The 14,332-nt window shown below is 38.4% G+C and overlaps 1 protein-coding gene across 1 annotated transcript in view; it reads left to right on the forward strand.

The window, feature by feature from the left end:
• The window catches only part of DNAH12 (dynein axonemal heavy chain 12), a 212,477-nt gene that overhangs the window by 135,356 nt on the left and 62,789 nt on the right, over positions 1-14,332 (forward strand). Inside the window, exons 53-57 of the mRNA XM_064274342.1 lie at positions 1,878-2,119; positions 3,294-3,441; positions 3,728-3,873; positions 9,808-10,022; positions 11,502-11,694. Coding sequence (XP_064130412.1) covers positions 1,878-2,119; positions 3,294-3,441; positions 3,728-3,873; positions 9,808-10,022; positions 11,502-11,694 — 944 coding nt within the window. The remainder of the gene's footprint in view (positions 1-1,877; positions 2,120-3,293; positions 3,442-3,727; positions 3,874-9,807; positions 10,023-11,501; positions 11,695-14,332) is intronic.

The raw sequence follows: 14,332 nt of genomic DNA on the forward strand, positions 1-14,332 counted from the left end.
GTAGGTTATTTCTCTTGATAGAGTCCCCCATGATTCTTAAGTTTTCTTCAGTTTTTTTAAACTCTTTTATCTGATTTTTCTTCAAATATATTAGCACCAATTGATATATCTTCGAGTTCTGAAATTCTAGCTTCTCTTTGCTCAATTCTGCTCCTCTGACTTTCTATTGAGTTGTCTATTTCTGTAATTTTATTGTTAATCTTCTGAATTTCTGATTGCTGCCTGTCTATGGATTTTTCCAGCTTATTAAACTTTTCATTATGTTCCTGAATAATCTTTCTAATTTCTTCAGTTGCTTTATCTGTGTGTTCCTTGGCTTATTCTGCGTATTGTCTCATTTCCTTCCTGATGTCTTGAAGGGTTCTGTATATTAAACTTTTGTATTCTGCATCTAGTAATTCCAGGAATGCACTTTCATCTAGAAGATCCTCAGATTCTTTGTTTTGAGAGCCTGTTGAGGTGATCATTGTCTGTTTCTTTATGTGACTTGATATTGACTGTTGTCTCTGAGCCATCTATAAGTTATTAGTTTATGCTTGCTTACTGTGTCGTAGTGTCTTACTTTATTTTGTTTTGGTATACCCCTGTGGCTTGCTTGAGTGAGCTAGCCTGATTACCTTCACCTTTGGAGCTCTGACATCCTGTCCCCAGCTGGCTAGAGCTGTTATCAGCTATATCAGTCTAGGAGTCCATTCAGTTTTCTTGTATGAATTCAGCTCAGGTTTCCAGGTAGCTGATCATCAAGTGTGTGGTACAGGCTCTGTCCTACAGTCTTAGAGGGGCAGGGGTGATTGGCATATATACCAGTATCTGATTGCAGCAGGGGGTCACCCTCTGAACAAGGCAAGGGCTGAGAACCAACCCCCGAGTGTCTCTGAGGAAAGCACATCCCTGTTCCCTGAAGTGTGCAGGTGGGTGGTTTCTGCAGACGGATCATGGGCACCCAAAGTTTTTGGTTGTAAGGACTAGGAGGTACCAGTTATCTTTGGACCCCTGTCGCAAGTGGCTGGGTGACCTGAATGGAGCTACGAGTCCTTAGGTCCCCGATGTGGGTAGGTGGGGACCTTGTTTAATAGGCAAAGCAATGTCAAACATCAAACACCTACCTCTCCACCACACAGCTGAAATGGTTGGAGTCTGCCAACAAGGGCCAATTCTCCTGAAATAGGCCTACACAGGTCCATGCAGGAGGGAAAGGTGCTCAAAGTCCATGGACGGTTTATGCCTGGACAGGAGCTGCTTCTGTCCTGATCTCCCCAGGTTAGTGGGGCTAGCAAATTATCTTTTCCCCCAAATGCAAGTTTTTTCCTTCCCCAAGGCCAGGAGGATGGCTCTAAGTGCTCAACAGGGCCTATCTCAGGCCCAGGGATTCAGCCGCTGAAGCCAGTTTTTGGGTGGAGGGTGCATTCAAATATACGCAGGTACTTAGCTTTTGCTGAGAACGCCGTTCTCCTCCGGTTCCAGAGGTGTGAGTAGGCTGTGCGGCTGGCTGCTTCTCCCTGAAGAAACTGCGGCGGAACGGTAGTACCAGTCTGCCGCCACCGCCGCTCCGGGAATGGTGCCTGAGGGCTCCCCATGATTCAGGTCCGGTAATTCCTCTCTGCTTCTGAATGGTCTCTTCCTCCCCCTGCCCCTCAGTTCGTTGTCTAAGCTTGCCTTTGAAGCTCAGGGCTCCCAGCTTGTCACAAATATACTCATTTCACTTGTCTTTTCGGATCTTTGTTGTAAAGAGGGCTCGCCGGAAGCGTCTGTCTATTCCGCCATCTTGGCTCCGCCTCTATTATAATGTATTCTTAAACCGTAATATCTATAAAGGAATTATATAGATATCAATTTATATACTACACATCAAATCTGCATATATTGTTTCCAAACAGGTAGTGGCTCCTAAGAAAGCCCGCTTAGCAGAAGCACAGAAGTCTTTAGCTGAGACCATGGGCCTTTTAAATCAGAAGAGAGCTGAACTGGCAGAGGTAGAACATCATCTGGAAAACTTACAAAAAATATTTTTTGAGAAAACTGAGGAAAAAGCTCGTTTAGAAGACCAAGTGGAACTTTGTGCTAAGAAACTGGAAAGGGCCTCAAAACTAATTGGAGGACTGGGTGGAGAAAAATCAAGGTCAGATATCTACTCATTTTAATGGGATTTAAGAATACCAGGCTTGACTATGTGACCTTTTTGGGTATTTATTACAATTATTGATTTTTAAATGGCTGGTTGAGAATGTTGGACATTCTACATGGCCCCCTAGCCTGGTCTCTAAAACTGGAAGGTCAGTTAGTGTCAGGATGTGTTTGCACCTTGCTTTCAAATCGTCCCACTAAAAAAAAAAAAAAAAAAAAGGCAAATGATAATCTTTTAATCTAAGTGGTGAGTTATACAATTCTTTCCGTTTTTCTGTGTGTTCAAAATTTTTCATAATAAAATATTTGAGGTTGAGGGAATATATGGCTCTAAAACCCATTGCCGTTGAGTCAATTCCAACTCATAGCGACCCCATAGGACAGAGTAGAACTGCCCCATAGAGCTTCTGAGGAGTGCTTGGTGGATTTGATCTGCCGACCTTTTGTTTAGCTGCTGTAGCTCTTAACCACTACACCGCCAGGGGCTTTCTTGTTTCAAATTTATTTCTAAGGACAATAGCTGAGATTATCTAACAAAACTGATTAGCTTTATTATAATCTCCTTATTTAGGCTGGTCAGCCAGCTATCTCATTTAACTAATTATATTTGTTGGATGAATAACAAGATAAGGTAACTATGTCTTTGACAATATTTTGTAGTGCTGATTAGATTATTTTAGAATGTATTTTTTTATTATAGCAGTTTCATTAAACGGAAAAAAAGTCAGCCTTAGCAATAGTATGCCAACTTCTGTATAACTTATATACAATTTCTGGTAGTGAACTGGAAATTCCTGTGCTTTACAGCCTAGCAATAAATACTAAAACAAGTAGCAGGGTCCCTAGACTGAACCACACTGGAGGAAATTATCAGGCAAAATGCTTGTCTTTTTTTTGGTTTGCTTTATTTTTGCTTATTCAAGAAGTCCTACAAGAAATGCCTAATACTCTAATAATAAGAGTTGGATTGTCATTTATATATCATAGATATGTACTATAGCATTTTAGAGCCAGAAGGGACCCAACCTTCTCATTTTACATGTAAGCAAATGCCCAAGATTTCTGAGCTTTTCATTATAGAGTTTGGACTAGAGGTCTCTTGCTCTTTCAGTCACTGTCTTCCATCATTCCCTATTGTGAAGCTATTTTGCCTTTGGTTAATGGTACAGATGGGCTCAAGCTGCAGACGACCTTCAGACGACATACGAGAACTTGACGGGCGATGTTTTAGTGTCTGCAGGAGTGATAGCCTACCTTGGCGCTTTCACCTCTGGCTTTCGACAAACGTGTACACAGAACTGGAGCACGTTGTGCAAGGTACTGGTTTTATATTTTGTACGTTTCTTTCTAGTACCTTCAAAGTACTTTTTGGAATATTTTGGGGAAAAGGATGATAATAGGGACAGAGAAGGGAAGAAATCGCTGAGAATATGCAGTCTTTTTTTTTTTTTTTCTCTCATTTGATCAGGAAAATTCTTCCACAGCCCAACTTTCGATTCAGATTTTTTTTTCTAAATACCTACTAATGACAATTGATATTTTAATTTTTAAACTAAATCAATAAGATTAAAGAAAATCTCAGATTTTTGTATATTTCTTACAGGAGAAAAAAATACCATGTTCGGAGGAGTTCTCATTGAGTAAGACCCTGGGTGATCCTGTAAAAATTAGAGCTTGGAATATTGCTGGGTTACCAACAGATACTTTCTCCATAGATAATGGAGTCATTGTTAATAACTCCAGGCGTTGGTAAGAAACCAAGTATTTATTTTTTCTATTATTTTTTTTGAAAATTTGCAAACACATGGAAAAATTGAAAGAATTTTGCAGTAAGCCCCTGTGCAGAATCCTAGATTCTGCAATTAACATTAATTTGCTGCTTTATCACATATCTATCCATCCATCAATCCATCTTTTTTAATACATTTCTGTGTAAGTCGCCAACAAGTTATTCTTGCCCCCAATACTTCAGAGTACATATCATTAACTAAAGTTCAATATTTGTTGTTTTTTTTTCCTTTTGAGGTGAAATTTATATGCAATGTAATACACAAAACTTAAGTATACCGTTTGTAGCAAAAGTGTACACCTGTGCAGCTGAACCTCTATCAAGATACAGAATATAACTGTCACTCAGGAAATTCCCGTGTACCCTCTCCCAGCAAAACCCTCCCCAAGTCATCCCAGAAAATCATTGTTCCGATTATTTTCCGTCGTAGATTAGCTTTGCCTGTTCAAAGCTCCATATAAATGGAATCATACAATCTGTTTTTGTGTGCATAAGGCTTTTTTCATAGTGTTTTTGAGATTCATCCATTTATTGCATGTTTTGGTAGTTTCTATTTTTTTCTTGCTGAGTAATATTCCATTGTATGAATATATCACTGTTTATACATTGTCCTATTAATGGACACCTGAGCTATTTCCAGTTTTTGGCTCTATATTTTTTTTAACTGGGTATTTCTACCCATTTTCAGGATACTGTAGCTTGATAATGTATGCAACTTCAATATATTTTTTCAGTTGCTATAGTTAATAGTCTGATAATGTTAAGAGCTTTCCAAATGGTTTTTAGTGTTGTCCTTTTATATATATCCCTTGAAAAACTTGGGAAATTACTCTTACTGAGTAATAGTTTCCCATAAGTGGTTATTTAGTCACACTGTTGTCTAATTTAAGAAATCTTTTCATGGGATCGTAGCGCAAACATACTGTAGTAAATACTGCTGAGCTCTTACCATGCACTGGGTATTATTCTAAGTGCCTTACCTCCTCACACCACTCCTATGAGTTAGGTATTCTTATTAAGCCATTTTACTGATGAGGAAATTGAGACACAGAGTGATTTAGTAAATTGAAATTTAATAAGATCACTAAGCTAATAAGTGGTAGAGTAAGAATTTGAATCTAGGAAATCTAACTTCTAAGTCTTTGTTCATAATTATTACACTAGAGCGATAGGATGTATGTAATCATATTTTTGAGTGCTTATCCACTAAAAGTTTTATTTGAGAACAAACACCCTTCAGTTGAAACTTCTAAGAAATTAGTAAAATTTGGTATAATCTGAGAAAGTATTTATTTCAGCTATTTAAAAAGAACTTGTTCTTGGGTAGAGTAGGGAGAAAGTTCTGTTTACGGGAGTATTAGACTTCTGAGTCTTTATTAATTCTGTTTTAGAATCCATTTCCATTCATTTGATTGCCATTCAGATTTTTTTAAGTGGCAGTTTAGAAATTGCTGTTGGGATGTCTGTAAGACTTAATTGAAATTCAAGGAAACCAGAGGTTTCTGGGTCGTATGTAAATTGAGGAAAAGAGCCTGTCATTTCCTGGCAGAAAGCATTCCAGTGAAGTTACCCTGTCTACCTGTTATTTTCGTACTAACTAGTCACAAGTCCATGGACTTGGTGAGTTTTGGAAGATGAGTCTTCATCTGTATAGCCCTTCGTATAGATTCCACTTCTTGCCTAATGGGCCCAGTGTGGTCATCTCCGGATGTTGTCCTTCTTGACACCAATATCAGTGGCCACAGAGGCTTAGTTTCCTCCCTGTACCTCCTGGTAGAAAGCCCAGTAATATAGCTAATGTTCACTCTCTTGGTTACTCACTTTAAACTATTTTAAGGGTATTTCAGAGAAAAGGTGGGGCACCAGGCCCCAGAAGGTGAAAACGAGAAACCATTAGCAAGTGGGGCAGCCATTATCGTCTCTCTCTCATAGGATTTTCTGTGCAGCTGCTTTATCAGTCTGTCTAATACAGACCACTCACTACGAAAGACTCAGCTCCTGAGTTCACAATACATATCAGCTGAACAATATAGATTAACCCAAACCATTGAGCCCTAATTCTAATTCTTGTAAGAGAAAATCTGATTGGCCTAGCCTGGAACTAATAGCTACCGTATGGCTGGGGGCTAAGCTATTACAGTAACAAACATGGGTATTGGGGGCCAGGAGTGCAGTTCTCAGAGAAAGTTGTGTGAGCTGGGAAATCAGCGTCCTTTTGACAATTAGGACTCTGGTGCTTGCCTCTTTTTTGCATCTTTGGACATGATGAAAGGTAAGGATCTAATTTTGAAGAGTACTGGCCAGCTACTTCACATAATGCCCCTCAGTTTGGGTTTGTATAATGTTTTCTCGTGATTAAATTCAAGTAGTGCTTTTTTGGCAACAAATACCACAGAAGTGATGTGTCCTTCTCCATATATCATATCAAGGGGCACATGATGTTGGTTTGTCCTGTTACTGGTGGTTTTAGCTTAGATCCCTTGGTTAAGTTGGTGTCTTCCAGGTTACTCCCCTGTAGCTTTTCACTTATTCCCTTAGTAATTAATAAGTATCACGTGGGAGATACTTTGATACTATGTAAATACCCTGTTTTCATTATACTTTCATACATGATTTTAGCATCCATTGGTGATTCTTTCCTAGTACAGTTTTTACTAGGTGTTTGCCAAAACAGTTATTACCGAGTGTTTGCCAAATAGAGATTTTCTAACTCCATCATTCCTTTAATATTTATTAATTGTAATTCTATATTCTGTGAAGGAAAGAGCTCCCCCTCCTCCCTCAATTTACTTATTCAATTATTTTTTATGTAAATATACAGAGTACATCATTGTATAACCATAGCATAGTTTTTTTCACTCTCCTCTGTATCAACATTTAGGTTGCTTCAAATAATTTGCAATTACAAAACAACGTTGCAATGAAATACCTTGCAAATATGTATTTTTGTATTGTTGGAAGTATATCTTCAGGATAAATTCCTAGAAATAGGATTGCTTAATCGAGTCTCTGTGTTGTTTGTCGTTATTGTTAGGTGCCGTTGAGTGGGTTCCAACTTATAGCGACCCTATATACAACAGAAGGAAACCCTGGTGGTGTAGTGGTTAAGAGCTACGTCTACTAACCAAAAAGGTTGGCAGTTCGAATCCACCAGGCATTCCTCAGAAACTCTAAGGGGTGGTTCTACTCTGTCCTGTAGGGTCACGATGAGTCGGAATCCAATGGATGGTAACGAGTTTGGTTTTTTTGGTATATACAACAGAACAAAACATTGCCTGGTCCTGTGCCATCTTCACACTTGTTGCTATGTTTGAGCCCATTGTTGCAGCCACTGTGTCAATCCATCTCATTGAGGGTCTTCCTCCTTTTTGCTCACCCTTGTTTTACCAAACATGATATCCTTCTCCAGACACTGGTCCCCCCGATAACATGTTTAAAGTACGTGAGACGTAGTCTCACTATCCTTACTTCTAAGGAGCATTCTGGCTGTACTTCCAATTCAGATTTGTTCGTTCTTCTGGCAATCCATGGTATATCCAATATTCTTCGCCAAAACCATAATTCAAAAACATCAATTCTTCTTGGGTCTTCCTTATTCATTGTCTAGTTTTCGCATTCATATGAGGTGATTGAAAACAGCGTGGCTTCAGTCAGGCACAACTTAGTCCTCAAAGTGATATCTTTGCCTTTTAACACTTTAAAGAGGTCTTTCGCAGCAGATTTGTTGTTTGTTAGATATTGCTAAATTCCCCTTCAAAAGGGTTGTACCAATTTGTATCGTCAACAATGTATGAAAGTCTCTCAGTTTCCTCAAAGACTTGCCAACAGAATTTGCTGTCATAGCTTCTGCCTATCTGATAAGTAAGAAATGGTACCTTAATGTGTTTTAATTTGTAATTCTCTACTTATGGGTGACTTTGAAAATGTTCTTAGGGTTAAAGGCAGTTTTGTCTTTTTTTTTTTTTTTAATGAATTCCCTGTTCATGACTTTTCCCTGTTTTTCTATAAAATTTTTGGTTCTTATCCTTTCAGTTTTTAGGTCTTTTGTATAATAGGAACATTAGCCCTTTACCTATGATATGTTCCAGGTTAGTCAGTTGCCTTTTGATTTTGTTTGTGGTATTATTGCCATATAATTTTTCTGTTTGTATGTAGCCAAATTTATCAATCTTTCATTTTATTGCATCTGGATTTTGATTCATACTTAAGTACAAGTTGGATTTCTTTTACTATACCAAATCTCTACGCATTACCGAGAACATTGATTCAGGCATTATACCCATTGCTGTAGATTCCGACTCATAGCAAGCCTATAGGACAGAGTAGAACTACCCCATAGGGTTTCTAGGAAGCAGCTAGTGGATTTGAACTGCTGACCTTTTGGTTAGCAGCTGAGTTCTTAACCACTGCACCACCAGGGCTCTGATTTAGGCATTAGAGAATGCTAATTTACAAATATTGTCACCTTTCACAGGTGAATGAACAAATGCTGTATTTTTCCAATAAGAAGAACATCTAAGAGGACAAATATATTCCTTTAAATAGGACCTTGAAAGGTGCTAGCAGCATCTAGTCTAATTGTTAGGTGCCATCGAGTTGGTTCTGACTCATAATAACCCTGTGTGCAACAGAACAAAACACTGCCCAGTCCTGCGCCACCCTCACAATCGTTATACTTGAGCCCGCAGTTGCAGCCACTGTTATCAATCCATCTCCTTGACGGTCTTCCTCTTTCTCTCTGACCCTCTACTTTACTAAGCATGATGTCCTTCTCCAGGGACTGGTCCCTCCTGATAACATGTCCAAAGTACTTGAGATGAAGTCTTGCAATCCTTACTTCTATGGAGCATCCTGGCTGCACTACTTCTAGTCAATTTTTAATCAGTTGTAAGCAAAATAACTTTCTCATTTGCAAAACAGCTTTGTTCTGGTTGCTGTGGTAGCAAAAGTAAATTTTAACCAGTGTTTGGACCTTTCTTGTGCTTTCAGTAGGATTTCAGCACAGTTTGATTTGAACTGAGGATGAAAACAACGAGTCAGCTAGTGTTGGATGGTTTTGTCTTTTGGGAAGGAGAAGAAAATAAAAGAACACACTTATCTGGGAATAATTGATTAAAGAGATTTTAGCCATAGAAGCTATTGGAAAAAAAAAAGGAAAGCTGAAGCGACATGGGCCAAAAACTCCCCTTTCTGTGTCATTTATTATTATTGTGGTAAATATGCATGTGACAAACTGTTTACCACTTCACCACTCTTCAGGTGTTGTATTTTTCAAAGATAATTTAAGGTACTGTGCTGAATATCATAGGAACCTAGGACAATCAACATCATCACTGAGGAAGGAAAAAGCACGTCATATTCTGAATAAATGAAACCATGAACCATATGTTCTTGAACACAAAGTCTTTACCATACTTAGGTAGGAAAAACTCATAAATTTATAAACAGATGTCCAGACTAAACCTGGACACTCATTACTTGAGGAAAATCCTCTACTGGCCAGTGGATCTTTTGTTTTTAATTCTTATCAAATGTTTTTGTAATATAATTTTCATATTATGTTAGCAGGCATAATGTATTAAAGTTATCCTGAAGGCAACTTATCATATTAGAAAGAGCACGACTCTCTGGTTCACAAGGTCCTACTTCTTCTGACGTTGAGCTAATTTTATAATCTTTAGACTGAATTTCTTTATTTGAAAAATAAATAAGAATAAAACTCCTTTTCATTTTTTTCCCCACAGGATTTCTGTGAAGATTAATTTTGATAATGTATGTAAAACACTTTGTAATTATACAGCTTGACTGTGGGTTTTTTTAATTTAAATTACACAATTATTAAGGAATCCAAACATTAATTTATTTTCCTTAGACTTTTACTTCTTATGTTTTAGGCCTTTAATGATTGACCCCCAGGGCCAAGCCAATAAGTGGATCAAAAATTCTGAGAAAGAAAATCAGCTTAGTGTTATTAAGCTATCAGATTCAGACTATATGAGAACACTGGAAAATTGTATTCAGTTTGGAACTCCGCTTCTATTAGAAAATGTTGGTGAAGAACTGGATCCATCTTTGGAGCCTTTACTACTCAGACAAACTTTTAAACAAGGTAGAATATAATTAATATTCATTGGTAGAACTGAAAAAATGATTGGATTATCTTTGAGGCACGAAAGAAAACCACTACACAAATCTGATAATAATGTTAATAACTCAGAACTTCTGTGTGCTGATATTATGGGTGAAAGAAAATTTGGAACAAGCTATCAGAAATAAATATTGGTCAGGTATTCTGAAATAAATACCTTGCCCTCCCTTCATTGCTTTAAGCACCGTTATCTAGACTGTTGTTCTGTGTTCTTGTTGTTGTGTGCTGTCGAGTTGATTCTGACTCATAGAGAAACCAGTAAAACTTTGACTCATGGTGACCCCATGTGTGTATCTCAGTAGAATTGTGCTCCGTAGGGCTTTCAATGACTGATTCTTTGGAAGTAGATCTCCAGGCCTTTCTTCCCAGGTACCTTTGTGTTTACTTTGAACCACCAACCTTTCAGTTAGTAGCCACATGCATTAACCATTTGCCCACTCAGGGATCCTGCTGTTCTATAGAGAACACAGAGAAGTTGATGCCAACCTGAAATTCCTTTATCTTGTGACCAGGGACCATACAAAGCCCGCTGTTATGAACAGTGATGATAAATGTGGGCCAGAGTTAACTAGGTAAATATTGCCCACCTATATCCTTACACTTATAAAAAAAAAATTAGCTCAGCTAAACTCTAAAGCCTTTAATAACTTTAATCTTATACAAATAATTTTGGAATCATGATTGAAAATTGATGGAGGAAGGAAGCTCAAAAAGTAATCGTGACTTTTAGAAGCCTCCATGACTACCAGAGAAAATGTCCTCTACTACCCTGGAGTAAGCCCTGCTGTATAATTGTATACTTGCTTTGGTGCCTGTGACTTTTGCCACATCTGTTTTCTATTTAAAATTACTTTGTTGTTGTTGGTAGGTGCCATGGAGTCAGTTCCAACTCATAACGACCCCATGCACAACAGAACAAAACACTGCCTGGTCCTGTGCCACCTTCACATTCGCATATTCCACGTTCTGATTATTAATGGATGTTTGCAGCTATTTCTTCCCATTTTGAGTCATCCCACATCAGCAAATGAAGGTCCAGAAAGCTGTACCCCATCCATGTCATCAAGGTCAACTCTAAGAAGGCAGCTCTTCCCCAGTTGTCTTTTGAGTGTCTTCCAACCTGGGGGATCGTCTTCCGGCGCGATATCAGCAATGTCCTGCTGCTATTCATAAGGTTTTCACTGGCCAGTCTTTTCAGAAGTAAACCACCAGACCCTTCTTCCTAGTCTGTCTTAGTCGGGAAGCTCTGCTGAAACCTGTCCACCATGGGTGACCCTGCTGCTATTTGAAATACTGGTGGCATAGCTTCTAGCATCACAGTAACACACAAGCCACCACAGTAGGACAAACTGACCCTTTATTTGCAAGCCTTGGAAGTACATAAGTGGAGGAACTGCATAACTTTGTCTTATTTATTGTAAATTTGTTTCTGAAATACAGGTGGCATTGATTGCATTAGACTTGGTGAAGTCATTATTGAGTATTCCTTTGATTTCAAATTTTATATCACCACAAAACTGAGGAATCCACACTATATGCCAGAGCTGGCTACAAAAGTGTCTCTGCTCAATTTCATGATAACTCCAGAAGGACTTGAAGATCAGTTACTAGGTATTGTTGTTGCAAAGGAGAGGTATGTATTTTCCTAGATGCGTCCAGGTGGTCTAGAAAGAAATATTTGTAGTCCATTAATACTTTTATTATGTGATTATTTCTAAACTGTGTCAAATTTTATATTTTTACAAGTTAAATAATTACAGAGTCCTTTAATATAACCATTCTGTAGAATTAACTTATAAGCCAACCATGCTATATTGATTTTCGTGTTTGTGGTGTGGTTCAAGTGACATGCTATGACTTCTGACTTGTATCGGAGTGTTTGAGCCAGAAATTTCCCCCCAGGAATCAATGCTATGGACATAGTTAGAAATGCATTCTAAGACATATGCAGAACATAGATGAAATTAGAAAATTATTAGGATACAGTATGGATAATATTTTATTTAAAAAACACTGATGGATATATATATAGTATATGGACTGGGAAATGATACATCAGAATGTTAGCAGTGATTGTACCTGGGGTGGTAAGATTATGGGCAATTTTATTGTTTTCTTCATTCTTTATGTATTTTTCTATTACTAACGTGTTATTTTTTAAATGAGAAAATATATTACGACACCCGGGCAACTAAGGTAGAATTATTTCCCAAAGAAAATCTTTGGTTCTGCTTGAAGCTTAATGTAACATTATCAAGTGCTCTGTTAAATTAAGTCAACATTATAAGTGGAGATATATAGCAGTGAGGCACTTTTATTACTTCAGTGTTTAAATCCCACTTGTACAGTATCCAGGATAGAACCATGTTAAGGTGTCTGTGTGCATCTGTCTCTTCCAATAACAACTCTAATTATCCTCTCTGACACCGACTGCAAATGGAGTACTTCTTCCTTGAGCCCTAACCACCAATAGCTAGGTCAGATCTCACAAATTCAGGGGCACAGTCCTCCAGACTATAAAGTCTGCCCAAGACTTCAGATACCAGCCACTGCTTGATGTTCCCCGAAACCAAAAAACCAAACCCATTGCTGTCAAGTCAATTCTGACTCATAGCAACCCTGTAGAACTGCCCCATAAGGTTTCCAAGGAGCAGCTGTTGAATTCAAACTGCTGACCTTTTGGTTAGCAGCCAAGCTGTTAACCACTGTGCCACCAGGGCTCCTGAGGTTCCCTAAGCCAAACCAAACCAAACCAAACCTAACCTGTTGCTGTGAAGTCGATTCCTAGAGGACAGAGTAGAACTACCCCATAGGGTTTTCAAGGAGCAGCTGGTAGATTTCAATTGTCAACCTTTTTTTTTTTTAGCAGCTGTAGCTCTTAACAACTGCACCATCAGGGCTCCCTTATGAGGTTCCCTAGTGTATACCTGACCTCTGGCCTACAAATTTGGGGGCTCCCACCTGCTTTTTTGTACTACCTCCAGGACATTAGCCATAAGCTTAGGGTGCTGGCTGCAAGTTTAGGAGTTCCTACTACCCCCTTAAGGAGCTCTGGTGGTGCAGTGGTTAAAGAGCTCAGCTGCTAACCAAAAGGTTGATGGTTCAAATCCATCAGCCACTCAGCAGGAGAAAGATGTGGCAGTGTGTTCTTATAAAAATTTACAGCCTTGGAAACCCTATGGGGTACTTCTGCTCTGTCCTATAGGGTCATTAGGAGCGATGGCAATGGGTTTGGTTTTGGTTTGACTACCCCCTCAGGTTCAGTAATTCACTAGAATGACTCACAGAACTCAGGAAAATGTTAAATTTATTATTACAGTTTTATTATAGGAAAAAGGACACAAATCAGGACCAGCATAAAGAAGAGAGGGCACAGTCTGGAAAGACCTCAAACTTGGAGCTTCCATGTCTCAAAGACCTGTTACCCTCTCATGCTTCAGTGACTTTCACCAACCAGGAAACTCACCCAAGCTTCGGTGTCCCGAGTTTTTGTTGGGGTTTCATTATGTAGGCATGACTGACTGATGAGTCCAGAGCTGGAGCTGCTATCACATGGTGGGCCTTGCTGGCATGGCCAGCCCTTCCACTCCAAGAGTCACCTAATTAGTAGAACTCATCAGGTGTGATCTGGAGCCCGTCCATGAATAATACAGACTCCAATCACTGTGGAAATTCCAGGAGTTTAGTGAGCACCTCCTGGGACAAAGACCAAATTAAAGTTAATTGTACACCCATCACATGTCATAACATTCTATAACATTGTGGATTGTGTTATGTAGATGTTTCATACCATCTTTGCTTATTAAGACATAAGTGCCAATTTTGCCTTTTACCTGAAGATGCAGGTGTATGACCAACCATCCTTTTTATTTCTACTATTGTAGATGATGAAAATGAGACCGAGTGATGACAAAGCCAAACAATAGATAAGACGTTTCATACTCTGAGTCTCTTCTCCAGTTCTTATTCTCATATAACTGGCTATGCCATATGGATAAACCCAACGTATTCTTAAACTTACTGTTGTATAAGCTATTGCCATGTTTTACATGTATACAATTAATACTTTTTTTTTTTTTTGGCTAACATGTCTCAGAATATTGTTATTTGTATGGAAGTAATTTTTTTATATATTAGGATAAAGACGAATAATCACCTTGGTTTGTGTTACATGTCTGAAAAATTATTTAAGTGTCTATAAAATTGTGATACATAATATTTAGATATAAATTTAGATAAAGTACTACAAATGTAGACTAAACGTTTCTATC

This window comes from Loxodonta africana, chromosome 22 (assembly GCF_030014295.1).
Source record: "Loxodonta africana isolate mLoxAfr1 chromosome 22, mLoxAfr1.hap2, whole genome shotgun sequence".
Classification (NCBI taxonomy): Eukaryota; Metazoa; Chordata; class Mammalia; order Proboscidea; family Elephantidae; genus Loxodonta; species Loxodonta africana.